Source organism: Bombus terrestris, chromosome 15 (assembly GCF_910591885.1).
Source record: "Bombus terrestris chromosome 15, iyBomTerr1.2, whole genome shotgun sequence".
NCBI lineage: Eukaryota > Metazoa > Arthropoda > Insecta > Hymenoptera > Apidae > Bombus > Bombus terrestris.
The window spans coordinates 6250369-6269047 of NC_063283.1; the positions used below are offsets into that span (position 1 = coordinate 6250369).

The 18679-nt window shown below is 36.0% G+C and overlaps 1 protein-coding gene across 1 annotated transcript; it reads left to right on the top strand.

Annotated features, from left to right (window-relative positions):
* Positions 1-2539: 2539 nt before the first annotated feature.
* LOC100648883 (carbonic anhydrase 2) lies at positions 2540-18667 on the top strand. The gene is made up of 7 exons (XM_003401397.4): positions 2540-2802; positions 13337-13378; positions 14031-14195; positions 15423-15667; positions 16818-17048; positions 17545-17803; positions 17988-18667. The coding sequence occupies exons 1-7, from the start codon at positions 2760-2762 to the stop codon at positions 18032-18034; spliced, it is 1032 nt and encodes a 343-aa protein (XP_003401445.1). The 5' UTR covers positions 2540-2759; the 3' UTR covers positions 18035-18667.
* The last annotated feature ends 12 nt before the right edge of the window (positions 18668-18679 follow it).

The window sequence follows — 18679 nt, forward strand, 5'->3', positions numbered from 1 at the left end:
TAGAGCTCTCGAATTACAGGCCGATCTTATCAAGGAACAATGCATTTACCGCTTAATCAATAACTTAATCAGTTAATTAATAACTTGTTAAGGAGTTAAAAATCTGGTTTGTTCTGCGAAATAAATCAATTAATCTCCGATTGCAATACGTTCTCCTTTTCGGCAAGCAAGAGTTGACCTTGCTGCAAAGTGCAAGGGCCTACTCGTCTCATAGATGATGCAGATTTTTTCCGTATCCTTTTTTATACGGGATGCCATTGCGTAGCGTATACCTGGATAAATAGTGGGACAAAGCGTCATTCAGTGATTGGGAAAAATATGGCTAACACTGCCATTTCTGAATTTGTGAATCAAGATTGTATCACCAGATCAATCTCAAGCTTCTTATCTAACATAATGGAAACGTTTTTAATTAAGTTATACAATCTTTTAAAATCAACATTAAGAAATCATATCGATAACGATAATCTTTTATTTTTTCTACATTTTTATAACTGTCTCGCACATTATCATTTGCCCCATTTAATAAAACGTTCCTCCTGCTCCCTTATGTACCTTTAATTCAACATTCTATGAAACAAATAAAAACTAAACTCTATTTAAATTAATTATGTATAGAGATCCTTTCGCGTGTAGTACAATATTTATTTACATTTTTATATTCTTAAATCGATCGAACGTATGTTGTTGTTTTACGAAATGGCTAAGCATTGTCTCAGACGGTACTTGGCGCGATAAAACAAAAAATTATCAAAATGCTGAAGAGTATAAATCGCGTCATAGCCATTCTTGTCATTTTAAAATGATTATCTCTTTGACCTCACGCGAAGAAATTCGCCTTTGCCCTTGTCTTCCTTTCGACCGAATAGCCAAAAGATTGCTTCAAATATAACAATTCTATATGTGCTCATTGCATAATGCTTGCGAAATCAGTCGAAGAAACTAGCGACGGTTTTCTTGAAACTTTTATTCCGAAACGTATCAAACGAGGCGACCTTCATTAAACATTTCGAAGTTTCGTTGAAGCAGGTATAACTATCGTCGATATTTCATACTGCTAACAAGTAAGATTCAACACGAAAGCAAATATACATACCCTAATAAATACCTTTGCAATAATTGCAGCTACCTAAGCGTTCTGCCAGCTGTACCGTTTTTCCCGGTTAACAACGAATCGTTGCTGGCAACGTACATTTGACGTTTTCATTAATTACAGTAACAATTTTAGCGCATGTTGATCTAGCACTCTGGAAAGTTAAAATATATTGCATAAATTAATTTAAAAAATATGATTTTATCGAATATTCTTTTGTTAATGTTTAATACGTGGTAGTAATGGATCAAATTTCAGGAGAATTTTTATTGAACATTTTTCCTGTTAGTGTTTAACAGTGTTTAGCAGTTGAGTATAATATATGAAACTTCTTTAATAAGGCCTGAACGCGATAAATAAAATTATTGAATATAATCGATAAAGCTGCAGAAAAATTTAAAAAATCTCTAACTGGAAACGACGAGGAAAATGGTAAGCGGAAGCAATCTGACCAAACGGAAGCTGACACATTCAAAATGCAGTAATGGGTTCTTACGAACGTCAAAGTACCGCAAGCTATGGCTCACGTATGTCACGAACGTCTTCAGCACGACTGGTCTTTTCGTTGGGCCCGAAGAAAAGCAATTTGATCGTTTAATATTTTGAGTATGATACGTCCAAGTATACTTTTGAGAAGTAAGCGGAACAGATGTTATAGACTAATAACATTTTGCAATGTTTGAGATAGAATATCTATAATGCCAAATACGATGCCTTTTTGAAATATGGTTAAGCGATTAAGTATTGAAATTTGCAAAATTATGGTATTATCTTAAATTTATTCTTACATAGAAAACTTTGGTATATGATAAGTAGAACAAACTATCGTAAATTAGCATAAAACATTGCAACGATATTACGTACGTAGAAACTATAAAAAGGAAGAACAAATAAACTATTAAAGAGGACATGCTTCATACAGGTATACATATAGATTAAATTTTAATCAAATTATGTCGATCTTATATACAGGGAGTACATATACTTGTAGTTTTCGATGAAACATTTTTTCTTATTGTTACGAAATAACACGTTCGTAATTAAATTACTATTTTTAACTCGGTGCAATCGGTACATGCCAATTCTATAGCAAACGAACCGGATTGCAAATACCACAGAAACTGAACAAACTGTGTATATACAGTGACTAAATAAAATCTGAATTTCACGGATACAAAATATTATAATCCGTAGACAACAGTGCCATTCTACTGGTTTACAACCGGAAAAGGGAATAAACAATCGAGTCATTGAATCAAGTCGAATAAGGAAGCTGAAACAAGTTTTGAGAAACCGTGTCTCTATCGCAATTTCTGTAAACTGTGTTTGTTTCGAGATATCGGTTTGAGGGTCAGTGAATCATCAAAAATCGAGCCTTTTATCCCCCTTCCTGACTTTCTCGATATCGCGTTTACCTGACCATCATCCGCGCTTCTTCGTCTCCACTAGCCGGTATATAAATTTGTGCAGAGTCGATAGGCTACCGCAAAATAAAAGTGGTGGTCTCTTATTTAACATAGTCGACAAGCCGGCAGTCGCTCAGTCGACCACCGACCGTAACAGAGTATTCGTATTTCTAAGTTAACATATCGTTGAATCGACAGAACTTGGGTCGGCCCTCGACATCATCCATTCACAGTGAAAAGTGACAGTTGCCTCTTTCGTCATGGCTTTCTTAATTGTCACGCTGGGGCTCCTATTGTCGTCGAGTAAGTCCTTTTCTTCTCTTCTTTCTCTCTTCAGACCGGTGATTCACGAAAAGGTTAGGCAGCCGTGATTCACTGTGAAACTGGGATTTCGATTTGAAATCCCAGTTTCATCGCGCATCCAACGTTTTTGTGATACACACGTTGAAGAATTTTTGTAGGGACGTTAGCTTGGAAGATGATCGGGCCGGCAGTGAAACATTTTTTCGGCACTTCAGGCTCCTTTGTAGAAATAATAGCGAGAGTTTTAGCTGGAAACTTGATTATACCTTCGATCTACCGAATCTCTTTGGGAATTTGATGAGAATTCTACCGATGCGATATGAACATCAAGGGATTTTTTTATAGCAACGATAGTCGAGGTTTTGCTTTGAAATTTCACGGTGATGCGAATTCGGGATTTTTTTTTAGAATTTGCTTCTCCTAAATGCAGCGCGAACGAAAATTCTTGGAACGTGACATAAAAATCGAAACGTTTCTGTAGGAATTAATAGATACTTATGACGAATTTCAGTTTAGAAGTTTAGCTGTAATTCGAGATTTCGTGACAATGTAAGGATCGTATGATTTCAACGATATTTCGCTATAACAAAGATTTAGAACTTTAGACGTTCGATGTTATTCAATGCTTGCACGGTCATAACGTAATATCTTTTCGCGTTTTATTTAAGTATTCTTCTTCCATCGTATTTTTGTAACTTTGCAATTTTATAATTCCTAATTTTATTTTCCTTTACTTATTGCTACCACGTATTATAGGGCTAACGTTCGTTTAATAGAGAAATAAATAAATGTTGAAAACGTTTAAGAAATTTTAGATTTCTCACATATTCTGATGAAAGCACTTTTAATAGTGCGACGTGAATATTAGTGGGTCTTTATGGGAATTTTGCGGTGGGCGTAATTCGAGAATTTTTTGACAATACGAGATTAATGAAAATTCTTGCAATTGTCATGTATATCTTGGGAGAAATATTTCTGCAACAGGACAAGTTACGATTGTCTATAGTAGCACAGGTATAGTATTATGGTCGTTAGAATCTCGTTCATAAAAGTGACAATAGCAGGGTAGATATGTAACGAAATACACAGAGAGATAAAATGCCGCGTTTTATTTGATAACGATATCAACAATTAAAGTGAAAGCTTAGAATACAATTAAGATATGATAAGAAACTAGCAGTGTACGATTGTCTATATACTTTCAAACATACTAACGATGCTCTTAAAAGTGTAATGCTCGTTCCTTTCCATCACTTTCTTAGATCAATAAACATTACTTAATTGCTATATAGCACTAGCTGTCGGATAACATCAAATGAATTATCTGATAACGTTATGTAATATAAAACCGAGTACGATTATATACGAATACGTAGACTACTGATTTTTATGCAAATCCATATTTTCGGGAATATAATTTTGAAAAGTAGAAGCTCGGTAAAAAAATTGTTTCACTTACCAGCTATTATAGAAAGCAACTATACTTGGCGTATTTTATATACTCATTGATATTGCATGGATTTTTGCAACTTTTAATTCTCTGTAAATGCATAAAACTGTATAATGCATAAGGATGTAAATAAAGAGAAGGAAGATCTTGATTATAATTATTTCAGCTCGCTATACATTTTGGCATCCGACTATGGCTGCTGCTGATAGACTATAGCCGACGCTGAATCAATTATGCTTATTATTAATATCACGAAATCGCTTAAAATTCACGATAGGGTGCCATAGCATGGTCGGGGCGTGTTCAACTCGGCTCATCGGTTGCACCGCAGCGACAGCCTATGCAAACGACAATTAGGCCGGGATTCACACTTGAACGAGATATGTTTGCGCGAAAACAGAAGTAAAAGCGTTACATAAAATTGACGAAAAGGGAAAGCTAAACACCATCGAGGCGTAATTTACGGTTCTCGGATTCATAAGCGTAAACAGAATCGCGAGCCGTTTGTAATTTACGGCGCCGCCTGCCACGTTTATTTTGATTAAAACGTCATCGACTAAACTCCCACGGTGTAATGCAACTTTTATGGTTTCGTTATATTTGCCTTCTTATCGCGTTCTAACGTGGCCCTATATGAAAGCCCTATATGAAATTTATGTTACCCAGAATTACCAGAAGGCAGAGCGTTTTCTCTCCAAATTCTTCTCTTCCGATCGAAAAGTTAATCCCGAATTAATCTTCGAGTCTCTTGTATTTGAAAAAAGGACCTGTTGTCAGTTGAACAAACGGAAGACCGATACCGATTTTCCCCTTTTCTCATTTTTATTGAACGCGAGGCGAGATATTTCAGTGATAGTAAATATCCGCGAAGTAATCTCGCTATTTTCGTGATCTACGCGTTACAACCGATCGATTGATGTGGAACGCGTCGTATTTCAAGGAACGCGGCTTTGCCGCAGATACATCACGATTTGTAACTTGGTGGAAATATTTCATGTGAAAGTGAAACGAAAAAAAAGAAAAAATATATATACATACGTACCAATAGCAATATTTTCGTATTTCGCTGAAAATTTTGTCAAAATACTTTCTTAGATAACGTTAGAAAATTACAAGTGCGAGAAAAACAATCGACGAGAAACGATAAGATCAAACAGAGATTTATAATAAAATGGGAGAAAATATCGAGTAAGAGATAGGCATCTAATCAATTTTCGATAACTTGTTTCTAACATGCTGATATTTTCTTACGTAACAAACATGAGCGACAATTTGATACGATTTTACAGTACGATAAATGATAATCGTGGAGTTCGTGATATAAACACGAGATTACAAATCGCGATAGATCTCGTGGCCCAAAATTTTCCACCGTTATTTGGAGGAATAGACCGGCCGTGGTTGGTAGGCAGTCAATTAGAATAAAATGAGATAATTTGATGTTCCTTGAACGAGCTTAAGGTTAATTAGCGCAATTTATCGTTTAAGAAATCGAAACTATCAAGTACGGTTTTTGTCGAATCCAGCGTCGCTCGTGCTTACTTACGGCTTATTTCCTCTCGGGTAAAATTAGTCCGAAGAATTAGTTCTCTGTAATTTACCAGCAATTTGCAAAGAATCTCTTCGATAATTACAAATGAAATACCTACTTAGGATGGAAGCATTCGTTTTAACATAACGACAAAGAATGAATATCATAAAAGGGGGTAAGCAGGGGTAAATTGTTGAGATATTTTTATCGGAAACGAGACAAACGAAGATCGTTCGATCGATAAACGACGTTCGCTTCTTTCGCGAACGATCATCACGATGTATACAGTTGACACGAGTGACATTTAACGGTTAATAAAATTATCTGCATGATTGAGAGAAATGAAAAAGTAGAAAAACAGAAAAAAAAAAGAAAAAAACGAAGAACAGCGTTTGCATGACGCCTTTCGCCTACGAAGTATCGATACGCGAACGTTGTGCAAAATCGAGGACAAAATAGACAATGCATTTGTCACAGTGATGTCTGGAACGCAATAGCCCACTGTAATTTCGATTAAACGATTCCAATCGTAGATAGTGCAACAATAGAGTGACGCAAAAAATTGTCGTACCGTCGTTTACCGTAAAGTTCTAGTTTCCTAAGTTCCTCGATGTGTTTTCCACGTTTCCATCGACTGATAAATAACAACGGTATTAAAGCTTTCGCACTTCCACTTTATAAACGTCAAACGTTTACGTCGTGTATTTTTAAAAAAGTTGGACGACGTAAATCGCGAATCACGACGAGCAATTGGGCCCGACTCTTTTGTCAAAAGGAATCTCTATTATTAGAACAGTATCTGACTTTCATTCAAAGTGGCATACTTACTCTGCAATAAAAAAACTACCAATAAAATAACTGCACACTTTCTATAAGATCGAGGCGAGGTTGATTTAGAACACCTTACTGTAATTCGTCGAGTCTTTCGCCTGATTTGCATATTGGACACGTCTGTTATTTACATAGAACGAAAAAGAAAAAAAAAAAAATACGAGTCACGCGGAGTAAATATATATTGCAAATGTAAAAATTTTCCCAAGGACTTCCCTTCTTTTTTTTTCCATGTCTCCCAGTGTCCTGTGCATCTTGCACGTGTCAAGTAACGATACTCAAAAAAAAGTTTCATAGCGATATTTATGCAATTTTTAAAATGCCATGCCTTATTTCCCAAGAATTCGCGAGACATATTTAAAACACGTATATCGGATAACGTACGTTGTACTTAAAGCGCATGAAGTCCGACTCAACGAATTAGCGAATGGAATGGAAGGAGAAAATAAGAAAGAAATATAGATAATGTAATTAGCGTTTAACAGAGAGAAAAAATGGTCGACGAGCCGTTACCTGTCATTTTTCACTGAAAGGACGTGCGTTTGATGAACGAAGCCGGCGGTATCGTTGCCTTCGATCTCCCCTACCTTTATGGAAAAAAATTACATATGCACATAGCCCAAGAAGATATGTAATACCCATAAGTGCATCCGATTTCACGGCCGCATTTTTTTACAATTTGCCTCGTGCTGCTACGTGTTGCGCAATTTCCTGATGGAAAAAACGTACCGGAAAATCGTATCGCGGATTATTTCCAAGGGTAGTGGTTAACCATATTTAGTCGTCGAATTAATTTACGTACGAATCGCGTATTTTAATGGTTCATCGTCTTCTACACTTGAGCATATCTATTTCTTAACCGAGATTTCATTTTGCCTCGATCGAACGATTCTTCTTGATTATCTTGGATAATTATTTCTAGATGGATTAAAATATTTTTTTAAATAACAGGACATCCAAGAACGTTGGAGTAAACGTAACTAGCATTGTGTATGAATCGAGCTAGGAATGATAGCATAGAAAATATTTCTCGGGCAATGAATGCGAATAAAAATTGTTATAATACTGAATAAAGTTATATAAATATACATCGTTCAAAGTATCATCGTTGATATGTAACAAAAACACGTGACAGACTTGTTTTCCATACTATGATCCATTGATCGATAAAATTAATCCACGTACTCGATTATTCGCTCGTTTAAATCCTACATCTAATAATCTCGATGGTCTTTGCGTATGAAAGCGTAACGGCCATCGAATCGAGCATAGTATCAATGGAAAATTGAATTCTTTATCGCACGATCCTCTTATCTCGTCATTAATCCATTGTAACTTTTACAGTCTACACGTCGTACCTTGCTTTATGTTATAAACTACCAATAAATTCACTGAATCGTAAAATAAGCCAGTGATCGATAATTATTTGCTGTTCTGAAATATCGATCGTCTTTAGCCAGTAAAGAGTGACAGTAAAAGTCAAAATTTCGTTATTATATAAATTCCCCTGCTGTTGTTAGAATAACAGTAAATTCGCTGCATTTTGTATTTCATATCACTGCTGCTGAAGTAGATGAAATATCCAAAGTATACTGTTTGTTCAATCTCTTAGTAGTGGAAATAGATCGCTCTTTAGCTTCCTTTTCTTCGATCAAGAATACAAATTTGCCTAAACATCCGTAGTCTAGATATAGCGGTTTAAACTCGAGAGATTTTCACTGTAGAGTATATGCAGCAAGGAACACTCGATAGAGTATACTTCGATACTGTCAGGGTCGGGCCACATACGTCTATAACCATTCAACATTAACGAATGTTACAGACATGTCGATTTTAAGCTCGTGCGATAAACTTTCAACAAGTAGAAGCGGAATTAACAACAAGTAGATGGACATACGTGATGTATCTTTATACATGGAATATAGGTATAAGTAGGGGCGTGCTGTATGAAAGAAAGTAATACGAAACCTTCTACCGCGAACGACCAGCGAAATCGTAAATTGAAACGAACGATGAAAACTATTGGAGTGTCGATGAACGCCGTGCGTTTTATAATATTTCATCTCTGGCCTCGACCGGAGCAGGTAATTCGAATATCGAAGTGCCTTCGAAAAATGTAAATGAGTTTTTTTTAATGATTCGAATGATCGCCGAATCGCGGGCATGTCTGCAAATTCGTATATTTATGAATATATTAAGTTATATTAGGCGATACGTTTGTTCGAATTTTCTACAAAGTGTACGTATATAAATGTACATGTGTGTTTGATCGAAAAAATTTACATACCTGCATCTCAAGCTTGTTAAATAATTCTTACGTTCTCTCTTTAAATAGATAAATAAATCGATCAATAACGAAGGAATCTATCACGCGGTTTAGTAACTGAATAGACAAAAACCAGGTAGCTTTATTGTTTCATCCTCCACATCTGTGAACATTTTGTGTAATCTCGTGTTACTTGCATTCAATGAATACGTGCATTTTTAACGTTTCCACAATTAAAGAAACATCCGCAGTCTAATAATCACGAATGTTAAAAATAGCACTAACTTCTTGCAAGGTAAAGGTGTTTCACAAGTGCGAAGTACGAGTTCTCGTAAACATACATATCACAGGTTACACCCTACAGAGAACAGCGAGTCTTTATGCAAAAAGATATTATTATTTATTTATGTTTATTTATCTAATCTACGTATTTCGCCCTGTGCTTGCGATTAGATAAAAATAATTACCGTTGCATTTAACGTCGCTACTAACGTCCGTTTGTCAATTTTATCCTCACATGGCAAAAAGTAAAATAAACCTATAGCGCTGAACATTCGGAAAGGATTTCCCGGAAATCGTAATAGTATTCTTTAACTCACTGGCATTAATAGTCGCCTGCCATTTCTTTTAACTTAAGTGTTTCTTATTAATTTAAGTGTTCCGTTAATTGTCGTTTCTCTCCTAAACATTTGCACCTCACAAATAATGGAATCCTAAATGAGAACTACGGACTTAGAAAAGGCCTGTTAAGAGAAATAGTAATATTGGTCGAGAGAGGAACGTTCGACGCTGAAATATATCGGTATGCCGATGGTTCGAGCCTCCAGTAATATCCGACTTCCATTTTAACCTTGCATCGTGAAAAATAAAATAAATCCTCGCGATTGAAGATAGAGAAGATTCTCGTTCACAGATCGTGTCTCTTGAAATCTAAACTCTTAAGTAATAACGACTAACACAGGCGATATGTAAATACCGGTATTAACGACTAAAATTAATCGTCTCCTACTTATCGTTCTTTTTGTCAAACATTCTTCACGTTCGTACGAGATATCTCGCTTTAATTAACCATTTCAGAACGTAATAATACGATGTTCGATCGTTCAGTGTAGCAATATCCTGCGCAATCGAATAACCAACCCAAGGTCGTCGTCCCTTTAACTTCTCTCCATCCGGAAAAAAGCAGTTTCTCGCAACGAAACGCAACGATTGCTTCACTTGCAATACACGTGCTCCCATTTTCATCGTACGATGATCCTTGGTGTGAACATTTAGGTTTTGCGAGAGAACCAGCAGCGCATCCGTGACCGATAAAACTGAATAAACGTTTCGCATATCGGAAGGACATGTTTGTACGTTCAATGGCGATGCTTATAGTTTATAGCGCTGGAAATGTCGTCGAAAGGACCTCCTACGTGGCTTGGCTGTCCGCCTGGCAATAATCGTCGATCCTGAAACAGAACCGCCGTTTTCTTCGTACGTTTATCATTCGACGCACGTGTCGAGCATATGCATAGGATCTGGCAACGTGAGTACACGCGCCATGTATCATTCGTAGACCGTGCAAGGGCTGACTCGTTAACCGCTAATAATCGAGAAGCGCCTTTGCTGTGAGCGAGGAAGTGGCCTATTTCCCTTTCCGCTTGGAACTTCGAATTTATCGAATATATACGTACGAATCGTGAATAATCCATGCGTATGTCCGCGACTCAAGTAACCGCTGTGACATTAAATACGTTTTTCCGATAACGTGAAACCTTGGCGCAATTCCTGACAAAGTAGACGTTCCTTTTTATTTTCTTGTCAGCGTTGATTTTAATTCTATATATTTCTTCCTCCGTTTCTTCCCCTTTTCTCTTCTTCTTCCGTGCGTAGTTTTCATGTCTCTACAACTGTATCGTGTTGTATATTTCTATTACAGGCTGTAACAGAAATTTCAAAATTTTCTCGCTTCGTACATAACAGACATAAAAGCAGGACGAATTTATCTAAATCTAATATTAATACGTGTGTATGTATGCATAAGACAATAAATTGTATGTGTTAATACATGTTTTATACGTATTGCTCAAGAAAGAGAGAGAGAGAGAGAGAGAGAGAAGAGAAGCAAGAGAAGAGAGAGTATCTACATAATGCACGGTCCGTTTTATTGGTTTTTTGCTTCCCTTTAAGAAAGTAGTAATCTGGAAACTAAATTGTAATTTGTATAAATATGTTCTTCTAACTGTGAAAGAGATTAGTAGAAAACCGTGTTATTGCACTTTCCTCGTTCCTTTTATTTCAAATCTTACTTACTGATAATTTCAATTTATGCCACATGCAGTAGAAAGCACGTATTTGCTGGTGGATTCGCCAGTATCTGCCGATCATTAGCGGAATATTTTAACAAAGGAAAAAAGCAGAAGAAACATGAAATCGCCGTATACGACATATAACAGGTTCTTCGCGGCTAAAAACGTACTGTCCTTGTTGCATGCGTTAAACAAGTTTACATTTTATTATTCAACAGCATGTCAGCCGGACATGTATCATCCCAAGTATTTGATGTACAGCACGTAACGGTATAATCGGTGCAATCGAATTCATAGGGACGAATCGATATTCGTTGTCGGACGGTTTACCGTACAGGAGAGTAGCTGGCTTCTATATTTTAATCGACTCGGCTAGAACAATTTATCTGTGACGAGCCGAGTGCAAAAGCGGCGCGCTCGCTTGTAAATCTTTCGTAAATCGACTTTCACTGGAGTCTCGAGAAGTTCCCACGGAAGTATGAAACCGCTACAGATATCAGCCTAACCCAGATCCTTTTATCCATTTGTTTACCGAGTTTACCGAGTTACACCAAAGTACAGTTTGTTTTGTTCGCGCAATTTCTTGCGATTTGTTTAATGCTCGAAAGACGACGGATGGATCAGTTTGAATTTCTGCGGCTAACTATTTCACGTGTATTACTTTATGAATCACGTTTACGCGTTATTTTAGCAGAATATACCGGTGATTTTGTTTCTTTAAGTATATTCAGTTTGATATAATCGAATAGAGAAAGCGAACAGTATTTACACGTTTACCATCGGACTGTGAAGTTTTACGTGTTTATTAAAAATTTCTTAGATACACAGATAACGAGAAAATTGCATATAATATGGAAAAGTATGCGAAACATCGAAGATATAAGAGTACATTTGTTACGTCCGTGTGACGTCCTTTATGGTCTGACCGTCATTAAGTCATGTACCGTTCCTTATAAACCTAAGGAATTAGGATCTTTTGAACAGAATCTTTATACTTGCAAATATTTTCAATTTATGGCTGGCCCTTGGAACAATCCTTAGGTTTATTATTCGTTCTTCAAAATCACTGAGGAAGCAGGTAGTTACCTAACTGGTTTTTCCCATTTTCCAACCTAACTGAACTTTTTCCCATGAACAATGTCACCCATGAGTTACCCATGGGCATCGCAGATCGTTACCCTTATTTTCCTAACGGAAAGTGTGAGCAACGAATCCGCTTTTCTTTTATTTGGTAGACTATCTACAATCAATTCTCATTGAGAATTATAAGTAAATTCAAGCTTTACTTGTTCTTACCTCTCTACGCTTGCTCTCTAGACTTGTTCCACAGTAACAGATGAGTCAAAGCTCATGAGTCAGTTAAAACATAGTTCGAGTAACGAAAGGAGTCTGAAGTCAAGTCATCACAGTCGCCAAGTCGAAGATAGTCAATCGACAGAAGATACATTCGTCACAATGTCCAACACGAAACGAGTCTCAAGTCGTACTCATTCGTAGTTTGGCATTTCACGTACGCACCATTGTATCACACCTTGAAGTTGTTGGATTATTGAAAATATATATTAACCTGTTAGTATCAGCGTTATATTCATTCAGCCACCCTTATTATCTTAATCGAAATAAGGGATCGAGCGATTCGTGGCGTCGATCGTTCAAATCGTAACTCCCGTTGACGCGCTTCTTCGAGGTCGCGTCTCCCCGCGAACGGTCGAAAGTTCAACACTGGTTGTGGTAGCTTTGTAGGGCTTTCGGTTTTCGAAGAAATATCATTCTAAACATCCTTGGTATATCTATTATTTCTTAAGTTAAATCTACGTATTTGCATGTACTAGGTATGAAAACACAAGTATCAAATTATCAAACAAAAAGGAAGAGAAATGATTCTTTGTTTCAAGAATGATGCAAATTTCGCTGGGCAAGGATTTAATCTGCTCAGTAAACCGATATTCCTGTTAACAAATAAAATTCATCGTTCTATAGAGTTACTTTTATCTACATCCATCCAATACGACGATTTATGCGCAAAGATAACGAGGCTCTCACGATTGTCGATTAATGACCGTCTAATTAAAAATGAAATCTGATCAAACCTGCTTATCTATGCTCGTGCAACGACTAGTAACATGTAAATCGACCGGTTTTACAAATTGTTGTTTGCATTTCAGATCTGATCGCCGCTGGCAGTGTCGGCTACGATGGCACTAAAGGTGAGTTTAACTGCGAATCTTCGCGTAGAAAGAAGCGATTCATAGATACATGAAATTGATTTACGTTGAAGCTATGGGGTCCTGTAAATAAGTTGTTTACCATTTCAACGTGATCAATCAACTTTCTTCCTTAGAAAGCCTCGTAAATGTCATCGTTTTAAACGTTATTACTCGTTCAACGTTGTAATCTCATCACGATCTCGCTCGTATTTATGACTCAGATATGGAAAAGTTTATATAATATATAATTATTATGTTTTTATGAAACAAACGGTGTAACATTTACCTTATTTTCTCGTCAGTTTGCTCGTCCATAGACTTTGGCATTGCAAGCGATGTATTACTCCTAACTTTCTTCGAAAACAATTTTTCTTTTTCTTTTATTGAGCATTTGAACTAACCAACAGTTAGACGGTACATCAGAGACATCGATAAGTACTTTAGAATTTGTTTGCAATTTTTTCGAAATTTAACAAATGTACGTTCGAGATCGTGAAATTACGAAACGTGGAAATATATAGAATCAGTTGATTTAGAAATTGGTTTAATCTTTCGCGACATAATGGGATCGATAAAGTTCGTGCAAAGTGGAAAAGTGGATCTTTGATCGCCTTCGTTTTGTTAAATGTGTTCTAAAAAGTATCTTTTCCAGGTTCTTCGGTATGGACCAACGACGATCATGATACCTGCGTTGGGAAATTTCAATCTCCGATTGACATAGAAGAGAACAATGTTGCGCTTGCGTCTTACCCGGACCTGGAATTTTCCGGTCTCCAGAAACCCCATAAAGCTCTCATAATGAACGACGGCCATACAGGTATGGAACACCAAGGTCGAGATACCGATGAGTAAATGAACGATGATAGTCATCGTCTAGTTACGTTAAAGCGTAAACAAACATGAAAAATACATTTTACTTTCAAAGTACATTATCTCTCACAAATAGATTAAACGATTATTAAACAGTTCTAGCAAATATCTTTTTCGCTAATACTATCAAAGTCTCTTCCAAATATCGTATCGCTGCAAGGGACTTATCGTGCAAACAGTTTTGTGAAAGAGCATCTTGGAAAATTTGTGAAAGAAAAAGCGTTGGTAAAAGCAGAAAGTTAGAAAATCGAAATAAACGTTCGGAAAGCGTATTGCCGCTATTACAAAGGAAAATACAGCAGGAAAAATTACAGAGACAGAGAACTTTCTGTGATGATTTATTAAGAACATAAGAGGCAATCGAATTACGCGAAGAAGCATCGGACATCGGATATCCGACGATTCGAATGAATATACGTTTTGTGACGTTGCAATAATCTTATAGTCGATAGTTAGCAGACACGATGATGATTTAAGGATTAATAATTCCTTATACGTACCTATTCTTATTCCCTTGCATACTAAAGCATGTTGCATCGTTTAATTAGAATACGAATTTCCTTGTCATTCGCGTATTTTTATATTAAGTTACGTCAGTTTTATTTCCTTCGTTACAAACACGCGCCAATATTCCTATCCGACTGCATACTGAAAGACATTGCATTATCTAATTAGAATATAGATTCGTTTGTTTTTCGCGTTGTTTAATTATAAATCGCATCGTTTTAATTCCCAACAGCATTCGCGCGTTCGTTGATAATGTTGAATCATTCGACAAATTAAAAGTAACGAGCATCGCGTGTAACTATGCAAAAGCCAGTAATAACGCGTTCAACGCTAAGCTTTCGTTCAGCAATTCTATGTACATAGTATTTGTGTTTAAGAGATTAGTTCACCTATCTTTCCAAGAAGGTAGAAAACTTTGAAATCGAATTAACCCGTGTAGGATCATTTCGATTGTTCTGTGCGTTCTTTGAACGTGACTCTTATCCTTGAACAGCTGCAAATTAACGTCGATTATAGCACGTTACAGTCATTGTCTTGTCTCGATTAAGATAAAGCTTCGAGGAATCATACGCATTAGAAAAAAAAAATGGCCTCCAGGAAATAAGACCGCCTCGTCAGATAAATTTTTCAAACGGGATAAATTGACATCTGTTTTTCATGGTTTTAGTGATGATCCACAGTGCCGACTCTGAATCTCCGGAGATATCTGGGTCGTCCCTCAACAGCACGTACGTGTTCACACAATTGCACTTCCACTGGGGAAACAATGACAGTTTAGGATCCGAGGATCTGATAAACAATCATTCGTACTCTATGGAAATGCACGCAGTTTTCTGGAAGAAGGTATATGGCACCTACGACGAAGCGATAAAACACGATGATGGTCTCAGTGTACTTGGATACTGGTATCAGGTATATAAGTATCAAATATTGACAATTATTTATTGCTACGCCGAGCAAGTTGGTATATGCCACTTTATCGGAAATTAATGTCGGGAAAAAAATGTCAACTTAACGATTAATTCTCTTGGAAATTTCAGTAAATATTCGACAAGATTTATCGACCGTCGGAAATGTTTTCTTGAAAGAAAACTTTTCTGCTACCAAACGTAAAATCGCAAAAATATTTTATTATACGGCAAAAAGTCAATCTAGTCGATCTAACAGTGTAAATAAATGGACTGCGGATTTCTATACGTTTATGGGAAATTTAAAGTTTGCATTTAAAACTGCACAGAATATAAATATAGAAATGTAGAAAAGTATACTTAACGAACGATATGGATCTCTCCCTCGCACTCCGTTCCTTTAATTAGAATTATAAGAAGTACCAATTTGCATAAAAATTCACAGTTTGCGGTGCAGTATCTGTTACTAATCAAATCGATTAGTATCAATTTCGAGTAATTCCAGTCGAAGACGTAGAATGAAGAGACTTCGTCTCGCTTTCATGCCTCCGCTACGGATATTTCTGTTTTCGTAAGAGTTTGTACACACGAATTTGCGTACTCTATAACTAAAATCAGTTATGTAAATCGCGCAAACCGACTCGAACTGGGTGCATGTACGTAATACCTAACGTTATTTCACGTATATTCCGCATCTCTTTAAATGGTTTAAATTGATTCGGAAAACTTGGACAGAGCGTTCGAGTGGAGGATACGCGTTCATAAGTTTGTTTTTTCAAAAATAGAAATACTTTATAGAAATTCTATTCTTGTCTGTATTTACACATCAACAAATTCGATCGAGACGCGTTTCTGGATGAGGAACTTTAATCGACGGGAAGGCTATTGTAATCGTATTTCAGTCTGGTAATTTTATCGAGACAAACGCGAAAAACATACATTCGCGAGTTTGTTTCTTTTAAAACAGAAGCATTTTATGCGAAACCTATTTTTGTCTTCGCTCGCATCTCGACAAGTTCGATCGAATGTGTTTGATGTTAGTTCGAAGATAAAAAAGATGACTTTAATCGACGAGGAGAATATCGTAGCGAGTTTTATCTGGATAATTGGAAAAATTATTGGAAAAATCTTATCGAGAGAAATGTTTGTTACAGGCCACGAATGAACCGAATTCGTTGTTCGAATTGATCGTGCCCCAAATATTGGAAATAAGAAAGGCTGGTAGCAATGAGGTATTACGGGATAGCAGTATTCTAAGCAAATTGCTCGCTCCTGAATCAGCGCAAGATTATTTCACATATAAAGGATCACTGACCACACCTCCTTGTCTGGAAATCGTTCAGTGGATCGACTTTGCGAAACCTCGACATATTTCCCACGAGCAGGTATTTCAAAAGCAATCGAGTTCAATGTAAATTTTGTTAGTACAAGTGTGCCTTTAGAGTATTTGTCTAGGTTTTAACGTCGTCTAACAGTGAATGTGGAAGAATATTGTACAAATATCTTCTACAAACGCTTTCTTTCACGGCTGTCCAAACTTTATTATTAGAAACCTTTTACCGGAGAAAGTAATTTCTTTCGATGGTTAAATAAGCTGCTATTATTAGTTAAGAAATTGACAAACACGTTAGAGGATGAATGAGATTCCAGTCGTAGATGTGAAATTTAAGGAGATAAGGTAGAGAAGTATTATTTAAAAAATAATTAGTATAAAATGGTAAGAGAGAGGATGAGGAATTATTTTGAATGGCAGCGTTGGAATTTATTTTTAGATCTCCTCAAACATTCTGGAAATAACGTAAATAATCCTGAAACGTGTTTCTTCTTAACTCGACTGATAGTCATAATTGATTGTCTATATTTGCTTGATTTTTTTTTCAGCTGGCTGCATTCCGCTCTATTCAATCCTTTAATGGCAATGATATAACGCATAATTTCCGCCCAGTACAACCCTTAGACGGTAGAACGGTTTATCGTAATGTCCGAGAAGAACAAACTACCGCAACTCCTGCTCTTGCCAAGAAACCAGAAATGAATCCTCCTGCACCTAAGAAAGTGAATGCCAATACACTCGATGAGGCTCCTGTAGATAATAAAAAAGATAATGGACATTCTGGGGCAAGCATGTGGACTGTGTCACGTAAGTATCCTTTTCTATTTAGGGTCATAAATTTCTTTAATTGTATAATATAACGAAATCAGCCGGGCAAGTTAATTTTTATGAAATCAAAGTAGTAATTTAGCATGTGCGAAAGTAAAATATATATTAATCTCAAAAAGTAACATAATTTTAAATATCAAATAATTATTTATTTCTGTTACAGCATTTGCAGCGATACTTGGAGCAGCTCTTGTCTTACCATATCAATAATCGGCTCAATGTACTGGAAACTCTAGTCAATCACATTGACTATTCTGTAATTTAAAGTAATCGATAAGAATTCTAAATAAGTATTGATATAATACATTTTCTTATGAAAAAGGTATTATTTATCTTCTTCGGGGCATCTATATTCAAAGGTTCTGTTATCTATATTTATTTCTAATCTAAATAAGAATAGAAATAAATATTTTTATTTTTGTGCTCGCGCAATTACGCGTATATTACCATTTAATTCTAGGGATATATTAAACAATGTACATAAATACTTAAAGACATCTTACATTGACTGATTTTAAACAGTAGATACATATAATCTTTCTTCATAATGTGACAGTCAAAGCAATAGAAATAGAAAACAAATGATAATTGAATTTGATTGCATCTTATTTGATGAATAAAGATATAGAAGTATTTTATAAGTTATAAAGCCTACCAAAAATTTTAGTATGTATTTATTCAACAGTTCCTACCGCTGCCATGATAACATACCTTAATCTTATAATGATACACATATACTTTAATCTTATAGATAATAAGTTCTCTTCATGAATATGTCTATGAAATATATTGTCCTGAAATTTATAGTAGTCTAGACGATAATAAATAAAATTATTACTAATATATTTTATTATT